The 16,113-nt window shown below is 38.7% G+C and overlaps 2 protein-coding genes across 13 annotated transcripts in view; one reads left to right on the top strand and one right to left on the bottom strand.

Annotated features, from left to right (window-relative positions):
• RCBTB1 (RCC1 and BTB domain containing protein 1) overlaps nt 1-12,887 on the top strand; it is a 67,262-nt gene extending 54,375 nt beyond the window's left edge. For all 12 annotated transcript variants that reach the window (XM_007193744.3, XM_007193740.3, XM_007193736.2 and 9 more), the window contains 3 exons: nt 2,093-2,244; nt 3,016-3,146; nt 10,616-12,887. In XM_007193744.3, the coding sequence (XP_007193806.1) occupies nt 2,093-2,244; nt 3,016-3,146; nt 10,616-10,756 (424 nt within the window). In that variant the 3' untranslated portion in view covers nt 10,757-12,887. The remainder of the gene's footprint in view (nt 1-2,092; nt 2,245-3,015; nt 3,147-10,615) is intronic.
• SETDB2 (SET domain bifurcated histone lysine methyltransferase 2) overlaps nt 1-16,113 on the bottom strand; it is a 306,643-nt gene that overhangs the window by 203,152 nt on the left and 87,378 nt on the right. The window lies entirely within an intron of this gene.

Below are 16,113 nucleotides of genomic sequence, written 5' to 3'. Positions count from 1 at the left end.
AAAATGGGGACTAATAAGAAATAATCTTGGTAGGAGAGAGAAATGGCACAACTCAATCCATTCATTATGAAGAGTTTTGCGTGTTATGTGTGTGTGTTTATGTGTGTGTGCACTCATGTGCCTTTTAGAAAAAGTGTAATGTGGTAGTATTTTTCTGTATTGTTTTTCAAATGAAGGAGATCGTGAATGCTTACTTTGATCAAAAAATTTGTATATAAGGTTTAAGAAAATACAAAAGATTATCAGTGAAAAGCCTATATATCTTTTTTTACTCTTAATTAAAGATTCATTTTCCATAAGCAGAAAACTCTTAGGAATACTGGACTTCCTGGCCCTGAGAGACATCTAATTCCCAATTAAAGAAATGTTTTTCAATATAGTAAATGGCAGGAGTTCTTTGTATAAATGTGAGGGAACTTTGTATTTATTAGTACCTGGACCATTGCTCACTGAGGCTGCCATTACAGAGAAAGAGGCACATAAAATCAGACCATTGAGAGTTAAACTAGCCACTTACAAGTCTTTTTTGAAAATGTAGTTAAATATTTATTTACAAAATAACAAGTTTTAAGGAACCGAAAAGCTATGTCATTCATTACTTTAAGGGAGTAAGTATCTGCACCAATGTATTAACTGAAAAGGTGAACGGGAAATGTTTCTGTCTGTGAACCTGTGGCCAGCCAGTCTGTTCCTTTCCTGTATAGTTTTCTGACCAATTCATCTATTAGTTCTTGCTTAGGCAACTGTATCTTTTTACTTCCCAGATGAGGTAAGTTCCTTTGTAAGTGGAGCCATTCTTTTAGTATTCTGAATGGATATTGAAAGTATTTTTGTGTTTATAGTGTAACTCATTTTAAAAGGATTTGGAAAGGTGATTTTTAAAAAATTATGAAGTATGTTATACTTGAAGAAAATTGAGTATTCAGAAATCAGTTTCTCATAGGGACTTCCCTAGTGGCGCAGTGGTTAAGAACCCGCCTGCTAATGCAGGGGACACGGGTTCGATCCCTGGTCTGGGAAGATCCCACATGCCGCGGAGCAACTAAGCCCATGTGCTACAACTACTGAGCCTGTGCTCTAGAGCTCGTGAGCCACAGCTGCTGAGCCCGCGTGCCACAGCTACTGAAGCCCACGCACCTAGAGCCTGTGCTCTGAAACGAGAAGCCACCACAATGAGAAGCCAGTGCACCTCAACGAAGAGTAGCCCCCGCTCGCTGCAACTAGACAAAGCCCGCGTGCAGCAATGAAGACCCAATGCAGCCAAAAATAATAAATAAACAAATAGAAAGAAATCAGTTCCTCATATAGGTGGATTTGTGTATGAAATACAATACAAAAAGACCTATTTAGCTTTTCTTGAAATATGTGACTATTCTAGTGAATGTGTTTTATAAATAAATTGGTAACAGGCTTGGGAGGAGAGGGAGGGGAGCAGGTCAGAGCAAAGGAACAAAATAGGGGCGGTGGCTGTTTTGAAGATGAGTCAGAAAAGAAGGAAAATTGTCATGTGAGGTAATGGAAAAAAAATCCTCTTAAATATAATTCAGTTAACATTTAAAACAGTTTCAAGAATATGCTGATTACATGACGCACAAAAAATGAATCATTTGAATGACATGAACATATATCAAAAGTTTGAACACTCATTTCTGAATTTCTTCTAATTTCATTGTTTAAAATGCCGTTCTATACAACATTTAAAAAAAAAAAACAAGCGAGCAGAAAAACTTGATCTGAATGGGGTCTATCAAATGCAAACAGTGGTACTGTTGAAGTGGTAGGTACTTCTAGGCTCCATGTATAATTCTTACTATTTAATAGGCAGTATGAAAAATGAAAGTGAGTGTACGTAAAAGGTGAATGTAAAAGCCCTTGCCTGCGGAATATGTTTGGGTTCTTGTACGTGGAATGAATGTATCGGGTTGGCCAAAAAGTTCATTTGGGTTTTTCTGTAACATCTTGCGGAAAAACCCGAACAAACTTTTTGGCCAACCCAATACTATTCAGATAGTAGTAGTTAAGCATACGTGTAATATTTGTTTTTCCCTGATTTCATCAACTTAATTAGGTAACTTTTGCTGTTCCGTTTTAGGTGTGAGCACTTTCGATCCATGTTCCAGTCTTATTGGAATGAGGACATGAAGGAGGTGATAGAAATAGACCAGTTTTCCTACCCAGTGTACCGTGCCTTTCTCCAGTACCTCTACACAGATACAGTGGATCTGCCGCCTGAAGATGCTATAGGTACCAGCCACGTTGGGACTGGCCAGGGCACAGGGTCAAAAATATAACTCCCTGTATTCTTACAGTATTGAAATGTAAAAAGTTTTAGGTTTATTGGTTTTTACGAAAGATTTGAAGTAAATGCCTTTAAAAAATAGTACTGTATTTGGGAGAGGGATGGACTCAAGAGTTTGGGGTTAGTAGATACAAACTATTACATATAGAATGGATAAACAACAAGGTCCTACTGTATAGCACAGGGAACTATATTCAGTATCCTGGGATAAACCATAATGGAAAAGAATATAAAAAAGAATGTATACCTGTGTATAACTGAGTCACTTTGCTGTACAGCAGAAATTAACACATTGTAAGTCAACTGTACTTCAATAAAAATTTTTTTAAAGATAGTATTGTATAGATATGGTTAATAATTATGGACACTATATATGACTGTGGTCTTATTTTACTTTTTTAATACTGAAGTATAAGTTGCTAATGGATTTAGTGCATCATTTTGGAAACAAAATGAGGGGGGAAATTCAATTTTCTCCCCTTCCTTTGTACTACAGAAGGAATTGTATAAAGTGAGTATAGGAGAGGTATGTTTGGGAGGTGGGGAAGGGATGGACTGAAAAAGAGAATTTATTTAATAAAATTCAGAGTGTTATTCCCTAAGAAGCTTCTGCTGATTTATCTACATAACTCTTCACCAAAATGAAATATATATATATTTATAAATTACTGGAAATTATTGTAACCTCAATTAAGCTTTCCACATTTTACTTTTAGGCCTTTTGGATTTGGCGACGTCTTACTGTGAAAACAGACTGAAGAAACTTTGTCAGCACATTATCAAGCGAGGAATCACTGTGGAGAATGCCTTTTCATTGTTCTCTGCCGCGGTCAGATATGATGCAGAGGTAACATAAAACAATAAGCAGAAACACAAACCGCCCTTAACTCCCCGTGAGCACGTTTCCCCCCTTTCTTGTATGAGACAAGCGTGATGAGTAACTTCACTTCTATGTAGGGAATCACTGAACTGATTGACCCCTAAAAAATGAAATCTGGCTTGCTTTATTCTCTGTTCATAGTTTCAAAAATGGTTGTTTCTCTACTTATATTTTTACCTAAGATAGGAAGCTAACTGAAGTCCCAGCAGCTGTACTGCAGGTTGGAATATAAAGTGCCATACCTAATGGGACGAACAAACAGCATATTTTAGTTTCAAGTATTCCTCCAGGTCAGCTTAACATATTTTTCTCAAGATCCACTTTGCTGTCACCCCAGCTCTCCCCTGTCGTAAGCCAAGGCTGCCCTGTGATTTATAGCTGTGTATGCTCTGAAATTCTATCATTGTCTAATTATCACTCACGGTTATTCATGGGTGAAGAGCTTGCTCTGGACTCCTTTTTGTTTGTTTGCTTTTTATATTGGATTGATTGATGGATCTCTAGAGAGTCTCTGAATGAATGGGCTTTTGGGAGTCTTGTGTTTTGGGACATTTATGTACATTTTCTTTAAGTTAACTTAGAGCCACGATATCATCAGATTGTTAAGCTCCCTCTGAGCAGGAACTGTATCTTATTCATCTGTGTGCCTTGTGCCTGGCACATGATAAATGTTTGTTGAACTGAATGACGATTGTACCACGTGAAGGACACATGAAGGATAATTAGTGAACTAAAGGCTGGTATGGTTGGTTTTACATATTCATGGAGAATAAAAGTCAAAGAGCAAGAGTTTTGGAGTTCCAGATGTCTAGCTAAGGTGTGTACCCTAAATGGCACAATTAGTCTTTCTTATAGGTATTTTGTCATCATATGATGAGGCAGATTACCTGGTATCAGGGAATTTACCAGACACCTGCGAAGATCTGCAGCTGTGGCCTTGGGGATGTGGTGGAGGATAGACTTCATCTTTGTCACATTCGGGGATCGAAATGGACCATTATGTCTTGCATTTTCAAAATGTATCCTATCTTTATTTCAGGTTATATTATCATTATAAATATTTGATAAGGTCAGATATAGCTGATTTTCTCAGTGACCTTTTCAACAGATGGAATGATGATCAAAGTCAATCATTTCTAATGGGAAATGGAAATATAGTTTTCTTCCTACCCTTTCTTTGTCATCGTGAACATCTTTATTAGAAACGCTATTTCTTTAGATTTTACTTTTGCCCTATGATGTAATTTTAAATTGGTCCATGGCTTTTCTGTCCATTTGGTGATTGACTTTAGAATCTTCTGTGTCTCACCATACTCCTCCTCAGTGCTGATGAGTTCCATATTCTTGGGATTAGGATCTTGCTGACCAAAACCAGTCAGAACCACCTGGGCAGAGGCAGATATCTCGGCTCAAGTTGCTGGAAATTTCTTTCTCACTTTCAGCTAAAATCTACCCCACAAAGTTTATAGAAAATGCCTTATTCCACTTCTACCCAGGCCGGTTGATCATTTCCTTCACTAGTTTTCACTTTTCTGATATCAAGTATAGATACATTAAAAGCTGTCCCTTGTCTGAGACCACAAACGCATGTGCTTCCCCAGAGTCTGTCACAGTGCGGGCATATAGTTGGCACTCAGAAATGTATGTTGAGTTAAATGAACGAATGAATGTGTAATATTTGAAACACCTCACCATGAAGTTGTGCTTTTTTAAAAAAATGTAAAAACAAACAACTCACAACCCCACAAATATTACACATTCACTGTAGAAAAATTAGAAAATAGAAGGCAAAAAGCCTTCTTTCTAGGTTGTATGGTTTTGATTGTGTTGGGAGTTATGTAATTGACTAATGTAGCTTTACGTTTTATTTCCTTAATACTGTAGAATGTAGAAAGTAAACAAATGAAGTTTCTAGAATATAAAAATGAAACCCACTTACTATGTCTATTAGTTGATGGGAAGCTGCTCCTAAGGCAGTTTGGAAATTAGCTGCAAAATCCGTTATTTTCAGACATTGAGCTTGGGGACCCTACCTGACTCTCCCTTCACTCTGTTGGTTGAAATGCTGGGAGGATGGAGACTACCTGCCTCTCATGTTTCTTCTCTTTGCTCTAAAAATTACTGTGGTTCCTCCGTGCCTCCTTTTGACAAGAGAATTTTGAAGCAAATGGACGTACATAAAAAGAGCAAAAATGTATTGACTCAGTAGTTGTGGAGATTTTAAAAAGTAAGCTAATTGTTGTGGAACCCTTGCATTATGAATGCATTGTCAAACTTTCTGCACGTTTTTAAAAAGTAAAGAAGGACTTGGAGAAGGAGCACTTAAATATTCCTCTAGTACAAACCTGAATAAGTATCGACATCAAGGGAGAAAATGCGTATAAAACATTGTCTCGTGATAGTTCTGATCACATTATAAACATTTTGAAATGCTTCTATTTATACTGTTTTTTTTTCAGGAGATTTTTGTTTTCTGTGTCTATTTGAACATTAGAAGAAACAGTTGGGGAATTTTTTTTGTTTAACCAAAGTAGAGAACTTTCCAGAAAATCCTACTTTCTGAGCAGCTATGTCTTAAAATTTTGCTTTTGGTGGGAAGCAATAAATATGAGCCAGGAATCTAATTCCACAACTGATTTGGGTTATGAGTATTGGAAAACTTCGTGCTAAAGCCAGATGGTCAGCATTTATTTCTTTTTTCAAGGGGTTAAATTAAAAGTTTTTTGTGATCAGTAGACTGTAAAATACTTTTTGGGTAGTGAGAGAAAGCACCTTTAAAATTTTTTTCCAGTATAGTGAGACACTTAAATACATACTAAAAAACAAAATCAAAACCTACTTTGATGTGGAATATTTTGTACTTGATATGCAGTTGACCCTTGAACAGTGCAGGGGTTAATCGCGTATAACTTACAGTCAGCCCTCCATATCCCTGGTTCGTCCGCATCTGCGGATTCAACCAAACTTGGATCCTGTAGTGCTGTAGTATGTACTATTGAAAAATATCCTGGGGAAATGGACCTGCGCAATTCAAACCTGCATTGTTCAACGGTCAACTATACTATCAAGTGAATTCGAGACTTACTGTGTTTGGGTTTTGCTATGTAATTATTTTAACAACACGTTTGGACAGTTAGGTGTGGTTCTCGGTATCTGCCATCTGAAATGTGTCTCAAGGGTGGCCTGTGACACAGAGGTCTCACCCTGGCCAAGTGTCCTTCCACAGGAAGTCTTAGCACTCTCATGTATTTTAGATTTTAAGGCTGGATAAGAACTCCGTTGAAGGCTGCGTTAGCATTTTTAAAATGCGGATATTAAGACCATCAATTCTCTGTGTTTTGTTTCTAAAGAAAATCTGTGGAAAGGAAAAACAACTTATTTTCAGAGTGTGTATAGTGATTGGAATAATTTAATTTAAATGCTTAAAGATTTGGAACAAATTTGTAAATTTAGAATAGCAATATTTTATTTTGATCTTCCTTACTAATTATAACAAATCTGATTTGCCTCAGAACCACTTTATAATAATTTCACCACAGAATGTCATAAACATGGACTTTGGTTTCTAAAACACCAAGAATACCATATTAGACTCCTTGATTTTACACCCTTCCCCACTTTCTTATTCCATGGCCTTGAGAAGACTCTTAGGAACTTTTTTCATCTACTGGTCAAGTGCTCCTTCTCATCCTTCTTAGAAATTTTTTTTTAAAGCCCAGCAGTCCTGTTATAGTTGACTTATTAGTTCGGTAAGGGTTGCATTTTCTTCTAGGTAATTGAAGATCTGATTGTTTGCAGAGTGAGGTGAACAGATCACATAGGTTTTTATAGTATTTAAGAATTATCAGGGGCTTCCCTGGTGGCGCAGTGGTTGGGAATCCACCTGCCAATGCAGGGGACACGGGTTCGTGCCCCGGTCCGGGAGGATCCCACATGCCGCGGAGCGGCTAGGCCCGTGAGCCACAACTACTGAGCCTGCGCGTCTGGAGCCCGTGCTCCACAACAAGAGAGGCCGTGATAATGAGAGGCCCGCGCACCGCGATGAAGAGTGGCCCCCGCTTGCCACGACTAGAGAAAGCCCTCGCACAGAAACGAAGACCCAACACAGCCATAAATAGATAAATAAATAAATAAATTTATAAAAAAAAAAAAGAATTATCAGAAGGGTGTTTATCTAATCCACACGTCAACATCAATAGCACACTGGCTCAGGTTGCGAAGTGAATGTGCTTGGCTGTGCCACTCTCTGGTTCAGGCAAATGAACGTGCAAATTCCAGTTTCTCTCTTCAAGTGTGTTCAATGCTTCCTTTTCCCAAGTTCTGCCTTATCCAAGGTGTAATTAGTTATTTAAACAACCCAGATTTAGATTATTTTCAGTATTCTTGAAACTGTTGAATACAGTTGACCCTTGGTCAACACAGGTTTGAACTGCACAGATCCACTTATATGTGGATATTTTTCAATAGTAAATACTACAGTACTACACGATCCACAGTTGGTTGAACCTGCGATTGTGGAGGGCCAACTATTAATTATACTTGGATTAACCCCTGTGTTTTTCAAGTATCAACTGTACTGAGAAATCTTTCCAAACTAATTGGAGGGGAAGGGAAGGCAGTTTGATAAAACTATTTTCATAGGTATATGAACTGATTTGTAATTAGAAGCACCATTTGTATACCTGTACTATATAAAAAAGTTCTTAAAGTTTATACTCAAGGTAATCTATACAGTTAGTAAACTGAATAAACTCACTTTTTCATTATACTACAAAGCTCTTTAATTCCAAATAAGCAGATATAGAAGTGGTAAGGTTTTGCAGTGTCAGAATTTAGTGCCCTCTCTTTCTCCTTTGAATTTGAAATTATATAATTAAAACTTAATATTTAAAGATCCTTATCTGATACATTACATGGTTTGAAGAACTTTTTGTGCTATGACTGGCTCCTTCCTAAGTTATATGTAGATAAACTAGTTTTCTATTTTTGATAAACAAGATTAAAATATGACTTTCATCTTTCCATGGAATATAATTTAGTCCCTAGAGCTATTTATTAACCATTGGGTTATGATACCAGGAGTAGTGCTTTTTCTTTAATAATAATGTGAGAGAGAGAATGTTTTCTATTGTTTAACATTTTAGTTTATTGTAATACACCTGAGCATTCAGCTGTCCATTCACCCCACTGGGAATCTCTTACTAAAAAACATGGATTCAGGTATTTTTTTTTTTTATTAATTTATTTATTTTTGGCTGTGTTGGGTCTTTGTTTCTGCGCGAGGGCTTTCTCTAGTTGCGGCGAGCCGGGGCCACTCTTCATCGCGGTGCGCGGGCCTCTCACTTTCGCGGCCTCTCTTGTTGCGGAGCACAGGCTCCAGACGCGCAGGCTCAGTAGTTATGGCTCACGGGCCCAGTTGCTCCGCGGCATGTGGGATCTTCCCAGACCAGGGCTCGAACCTGTGTCCCCTGCATTGGCAGGCAGATTCTCAACCACTGCACCACCAGGGAAGCCCTGGATTCAGGTATTGTGCTAACATTTTAAATGCATTTTCAATTATCTGGAGAATAAAACTGACAGTAGCTGGCTGAGAGACATTAAATGTGGTTTATCTCTTACTGGTTATATGAGTGGAGGGGAGGGACGAGAGGCTCTTAGAATAAGGAACTATTTGTTTGTAGGGGTCTGAAAGGGGTATTTCTGTATGGGGACACGGCCCTTCCCCACCCTGCCTAAAATTCTCATTTGGTGGTGGCTGGGAAACACGAAGCCAAGACCCTACAGTTTAACAGTTGTTGAGATCCTAGTTTGACAGAACCCTGAGTACTGACGTTCAGTATTGCTGGCCACGTTACAGAAACTGAGCTATGAGACTTCATCTTTGTGTACATTCCAGGTACCTAATTGATCTAATAAATATGTTCCACTTTTTTTTCAAAATAGATTTATTTATTTTATTTTTGGCTGTGTTGCGTCTTCATTGCTGCACACGGGCTTTCTCTAGTTGCGGTGAGTGGGGGCTACTCTTCATCGCAGTGCACGGGCTTCTCATCGCGGTGGTTTCTCCTGTTGTGGAGCACGGGCTCTAGGCGCGTGGGCTTCAGTAGTTGTGGCTCGCGGGCTCTAGAGTGCAGGCTCAGTAGTTGTGGCACATGGGCTTAGTTGCTCCGTGGCATGTGGGATCTTCCCAGACCAGGGCTCAAACCTGTGTCCCCTGCATTGGCAGGCGGATTCTTAACCACTGCGTCACCAGGGAAGCCCCTGTTCCAATGCTTGAAGGGACAAACAACAATATAGTAGAGTTTTGCTGGAGATGAAAGCATGTCTTAGCATAGGTAGAAATAGATCTTTTTAAAAAAATTTATTTTATTTATTTATTTTTGGCTGTGTTGGGTCTTCGTTGTGTGCGTGGGCTTTCTCTAGTTGCAGCGAGCAGGGGCTACTCTTCGTTTTGGTGCGCGAGCTTCTCATTGTGGTGGCTTCTCTTGTTGCGGAGCACGGGCTCTAGGCACGCAGGCTTCAGTAGTTGTGGCTCACGGGCTCAGTAGTTGTGGCTCATGGCCTCTAGGCACACGGGCTCAGTAGTTGTGGCTCACGGGCCCAGTTGCTCCACGGCATGTGGGATCTTCCCGGACCAGGGCTCGAACCCGTGTCCCCTGCATTGGCAGGCGGATTCTCAACCACTGCGCCACCAGGGAAGCCCCAGAAATAGATTTTTAAATTGTTCTGGTTTGCCACTTGTGTATGTTACTCTCCCTCTGAATGTTGGTAGTTGGTAACTTCCATTTGTCTAACTGAAAAGTCAAGCCTCTGTGACTATTCTTTTGTGGATTGACTATCCGAGAAATTAACGTGGTGGAAGTTGTAGTATATTATTCTTTGTGGCTTTAAAAATGAAGGCATTTTTATGTAGGAGAGCATGAAAGTGAATTTAAGGTCTTTGGAAGTTTTATTTTTAATGTGTCACTTTAGGTTGACCATTTCTCTTCATCACTTTTCTGTTTCTTAAAGTCTTCTCTTCCTTGGACCAAATGACCCACATCTTAATTCTTTTCTCTGACTTCTTGAATGTGGTAAAACATATGATATGGACAAAAGTTGCCTTCAGCTTTTTAAAACCATGTCTTTGAGTGACTAGACTGTGTGATAACCATGAGGAAATCACCCCCCCGGTGTGTGTGTGGGTGTGTGGGTGTGTGGGTGTGTGGGTGTGTGTTTTGAAGAGTCAGACTTGAGTAGGGGAACCATTGCTTTTACTGTGTGGTGAGTAAATAGTTTGTATTTTTCTGACATGTACCTGTGGTCACTTGTTTGCCTAGTTTGAGGTTTCTGGCCTCAAATCTCTTCTGGGGGAGGGTGAGGGAGCTGGAGAGAAGTAATTCAAAGTTAATTTAAAAAGGCCTCTTCTTGTTTTTATTTTTGTTGTGTGTGTCCAGGATTTAGAAGAATTCTGCTTTAAGTTTTGCATCAATCATTTGACAGAAGTTACACAGACTGCAGCATTTTGGCAAATGGATGGCCCTCTGCTAAAGGAGTTCATTGCTAAAGCCAGTAAATGTGGAGCCTTTAAGAACTGAAGCCCAAGACTGCTGGGTTTTGTGTGAGTGTTCTGGGGCTGGTGATGGTGTGTCGTTTGTGTTCTATGGGTGATGTAATTCTGCAGGTAAAAGAGCCCATCAGGTTGTTTTGCTCACATGGAGATACAGTTCTCTGTGTAGGGGTACAGGAAGGGTGTACGGCTTTTCCTGAACCCATTTTAAACAACCCTTATTTCCAGATGTGTATATTTTAAATGTGACCTTAACGTTTGGCTGGGACATTGTAAAAGGGTGAAAGTCTAGCTGGTTGTTTGTTTTTTGTTTGGTTTGGTTTTGATTAGAGGAACTCCTGAAGTTGGAAAGGGGGCTTTGCGGCAAGTCTCCTGGCTTACATATCAACAACCCTTTTGACGCCAGGGGTTGGGATAGGGTGCCAACTGTGAGAGATGTAGAGGCCCCGCTGGGAATGACAGATGCTGACTTGGGGGCTTGTTGAAGGGCTGCATTAGTTGCTAGTTCAGTAGCCTCACTGTGAAGGAATAGTTAAGATTGCCTGAGGCTTTTGTTTGTGTATTTGCATTATTGATGACTTTTTTAACTTCAAAATAATATTCAATTTAATATAAGCCTATTGAAATGATAATTATGTGAAGATGAATTTCTAGGTTAGTCAGGGTTTCTCTTAAGACTTAAGTACATAAAGAGTAGTAATGTAGAACTATCTGTGAAAACTTGATAATGAAAGAAACTTCATTTGGGTGAAAGTGGATATTTTATAACTCAGAGTCTCCACTACTAACAGCTTTTTATTAAGGTTAAATTTGAGAACCCAAATTTAAATCCCCCCACCTTTTCTCCTCTAAATGCTAATCATATAAGAGGAAAATAGTGATATATTCAATGTACTCTTCTTGCCTTCCTGAATTGTGGTTGCTGAATCATCAGGTCTGCTACGTCTGACTCAAATAAGTGGTTCTTAAAACCAAGTTTCTTACAGGACTTAATAGAATTTGTTTTTATCGATTTTTATCTATGCCAAATGCTGTCACACATTTTGCTTATTTGAAATGTCACCAGCTTTCACATTTGATTTTCCTTTCCTTTTAATTGTGTTAGGTAACTTTGAAAAAGGATCTAAATTATGAGGGCGTTTTTTTGGTCTGGTTATGAAATGTGACTTTGGGAAGTAAGAGTGTTCAACTCTGAGTTTTATCATGTGTGCCCATTGAGCTTGCTTCAAGAACAAAGCTTTGTTCTGCTCTCTGGCCCACGGACTCATTTCCATTTGTGGGAGCTCCTTTAGTGAACTGTTTCCTGTTTGGAAGGTCCTCCATCTGAATTTAGAGACCGAATCCATTTTCAGACCCCAATTAACAAGAGGGTGAAGAGATGCTGCAGCTACTGTTTTCAGCAATGTTTCTAAGTGTATGTTGGGGGGTGAGGGCCCAAAGATGGAAATTCATTGATAGGTGAAATAAACACAAACCCAGAAGTCCCAGCCCCCTTTTTTTGACCATGTTGCAAGTGATCGAAGCCCAATGAGTTATTAGGTTAGAATTAGTTCTGCAACATAATAGAATTTTCTTACTAGGTTGATAAATGTACATTAATTTGATTATTAGCTATGATGGGTAGTGTTTCTAACAATCACTGTCTATAGGCTTATGATCTGGACAAAACAAGAACTTCAGTAAGTTTACTATTGCTCTTACTTGAAAAAAAACTTTAAAAAAGCACAAATTAACATAGATCCATTTCCATAGATAGTTCATTCACTAAACAAATATTTACTGAGTTCCCAATAGGTGAAGAACCACTTCTCATATTAGATTACTGAGTAATTTGTATGAGTATATTTTCAGTGAAGAGAACAGAAAAAAGTCTTTCAGAAAGTACTTGAGTATCTTGTGTTGTTTTTTTTTTTTAGATATGCTCTCTTATTTTTCTACTTGGTTTTGTTGTTAATCATAGCAGGAGATGAAAACTATTCTTTGAATTGTTTTTTTCATCTGATATAATAATGAAAGCCAAAGTATTGGTATTTCTTCAAATAGCCCTAAAATGTACTCTTGAACTTCCTACTGGAACAAGGTTTGATACGCTAGTTATATAGGTTGTATTTATGTAATGTTTAGAGTGACATATTAATAAATAAAGCAATCTATTAAAATAGGCATGTAGAGTTATTTTTTCCCTCTCAAAAATCAATAATATGCAGCCTTAAAAGGAAAGGAAATTCTGACACATGCTGCAGCTTGGATGAACCTTGAGGACATTATGCTAAGTGAAATAAGCCAGTCGCAAAAGGACAAGTACTGTATGATTCCATTTACATGAGGTCCCTGGAGTAGTCAGATTCATAGGAAGTAGAATGGTGGTTGGCAGGGGCTGGGAGAAAGGGTATGAGAGGTTATTGTTTAATAGGTACAGAGTTTCAGTTTTGCAAGACGGAAAGAGTTCTGTGCATGGATGATACACAACAATGTGAATGGACTTAACGCCACTGAACTGTACACTTAAGCATGGTTAACATGGTAATGTGTATTTTGCCACAGTTTAAAAAAAAAACCAGTACTGTGATTCTTGGGTATCAGACTAAAAACAGGTACCACCATGAACATGCTGTTTCTCAACTATCCTCCCCACCCCAGAAGATATGCTTTGGTTTTATTCCTGTTGAAAGATACTACAATTGAACTGTCACAGTAGAAAAATGTATCTGGATCCTTTTGGGGACTTATAAATGAAGGGAGAGACATGGTCCCTATCCTCAAGGAATGTAAAAATTATTGGGAGAGAGGTTTAGGAATTAACAACATAATAACATTTATAAACAGCTTTTTTGTAAGTCATTGAGAGGAAACCCAATAGGGTTAGTATGAGAAGCAATTGTTCTGAAGGTCATGTTTGTGCAGCATAGGGGGCAACACAAATGTCCTTTTAGCTCATTTCCAAAACAGCGGTAAGTGGCCCAAGCAAAGGCTTAGAGGTGGGGAATAATGAGCCTTCCAGAATTTTACCATAAGGAAGTTTGTTTGGTTAGAATGGGGAAAATAAACCAGGGCCCCTCAGGCAGAAATGCTGGCAAGGGGAGGGCATGTGTTTGTGTGTGTGGTGTGGATGAGAACATTTATTTCCCACAATGCCAGGCATTTTGTGCCCTGTGCTTCACATGCATTTTCTTTTTTAGTGCCCACATTTTGTACCATAAAGTAGGCAGAATTAGTCTCATATTAAATAATTTTTTTCAGCCGTGGCACTGCTAAAGTAAAAATCCAGGTCTGTTTTAATTTGCCCGATATTTGCCACTTGATGACAAATACATGTTGCTCCCTTGTACTGAGTTACCACCATGAAATTTGAAAGTAAAGTGGTGAACAGAGGGTTTTTTTAAGAAATAAACATCATGACATCAGAACTGTTACTCAGATAAGCTTTGCTATAGGATGTAACATCAGGGAGGGAAGCTGAAGTTACAGCATCATCTAGACCAGGGGAAATCTATATTCAATGGGTCTGGGATGGAGTCTTGGTTTTTTTTTTTTTTAATTGAGGTATAGTCGATTTACAATATTATCTTAGTTTTAGATGTATAACATAGTGATTCAAAATTTTTATAGATTATACTCCATTTATAGTTATTATGAAATATTGGCTATATTCCCTGTGCAGTACAGTATATCCTTATAGTTTATTTATTTTATACATAGTAGTTTGTACCTCTTAATTCCCTACCCCCATCTTATCCCTCCCCCCTTCCCATACCCCACTTGTAACCACTAGTTTGTTCTCTGTATCTGTGAGCCTGTTTCTTTTTTGTTATACTCAATAGTTTGTTTTATTTTAAAATTCCGTATATAAGTGATAACATACAGTATTTGTCTTTCTCTCTCTGACTTATTTCACTAAGTATAAAACTCTCCAGGTCCATCCATGTTGCTGCAAATGTCAGAATTTCATTCTTTTTGATAACTGACTAGTATACACACACACGCACACACCACATCATCTTTATCCATTCATCTGTTGGTGGACACATGGTTGCTTCTGTATCATGGTTATTGTAAATAATGCTGCTATGAACATTGGGTTGCACATATCTTTTCAAATTAGTGTTTTCATTTTCTTTGGGTATATACCCAGGAGTGGGATTGCTGGATCATATGATAGCTCTATTTTTAGTTTTTTGAGGAACCTCCATACTGTTTTCCACAGTGACTGCACCAATTTACATTCCTACCATTAGGGTACAAGGGTTCCCTTTTCTCCACATCCTTGCCAACATTTGGTGGTATTTATGGTCTTTTTCTTTTTTCTTTTTTCTTTTTTTTTTGCCACTTTGTGCAAGTTGTGGGATCTCAGTTCCCCAACCAGGGATAGAATCCGGGCCACAGCAGTGGAGGCACTGAATCCTAATCACTAGACTACCAGGAAACTCCCCTATTTGTGGTCTTTTTGATGATGGCCATTCTGACAGGTGTGAGGTGATATCTCATTGTAGTTTTGATTTGCATTTCCCTGGTGTTAGCAGTGTTGAGCATCTTTCTATGTGCCTGTTGGCCATCTATTCGTATGTCCTCTTTGGAGAAATGTCCATTCGGGTCTTCTGCCCATTTTTTAATCTCGTTGTTTGTTTTTTTGATGTTGAGTTGTATGAGCTGTTTATATATTTTGGATATTAACCCTTTATCAGTTGTATCATTTGCAAATATTTTCTGCCATTAAGTAGGTTGTCTTTCTGTTTTGTCAATGGTTAATGTGTCATTTAAGGCCAGTGTTTCCTTATTGATTTTCCGTCTGGATGATCTGTCCATTGATGTAATTGAGGTGTTAAAGTCCCCTACTATTATTGTGTTACTGTCAGTTTCTCCCTTTGTGTCTGTTAATATTTGCTTTATGTATTTAGGTGGTCCTATGTTGAGTGCATATATATTTACAGTTGTTACATCTTCTTGGATTGATCCCTTGATCATTATGTAATGTCCTTCTTTACAGTCTTTTTTTTTTTTTTTTTTAAAGTTTTACTTGATTTTATTTATTTATTTATTTTATTTTTGGCTGTGTTGGGTCTTCGGTTCGTGCGAGGGCTTTCTCCAGTTGCGGCAAGCGGGGGCCACTCTTCATCGCGGTGCGGGGACCGCTCTTCATCGCGGTGCGCGGGCCTTTCTCTATCGCGGCCCCTCCTGTCGCGGGGCACAGGCTCCAGACGCGCAGGCTCAGCAATTGTGGCTCACGGGCCCAGCTGCTCCGTGGCATGTGGGATCTTCCCAGACCAGGGCTCGAACCCGTGTCCCCTGCATTAGCAGGCAGATTCTCAACCACTGCGCCACCAGGGAAGCCCCTTCTTTACAGTCTTTTTATTTTTTTTTTAATAGATCTTTATTGGAGTATAATTG

Source organism: Balaenoptera acutorostrata, chromosome 18 (genome assembly GCF_949987535.1).
Source record: "Balaenoptera acutorostrata chromosome 18, mBalAcu1.1, whole genome shotgun sequence".
NCBI classification, from domain to species: domain Eukaryota; kingdom Metazoa; phylum Chordata; class Mammalia; order Artiodactyla; family Balaenopteridae; genus Balaenoptera; species Balaenoptera acutorostrata.
Note: the sequence above shows the minus strand (reverse complement) of the source record. Positions and strands in the feature narration are given on the sequence as shown.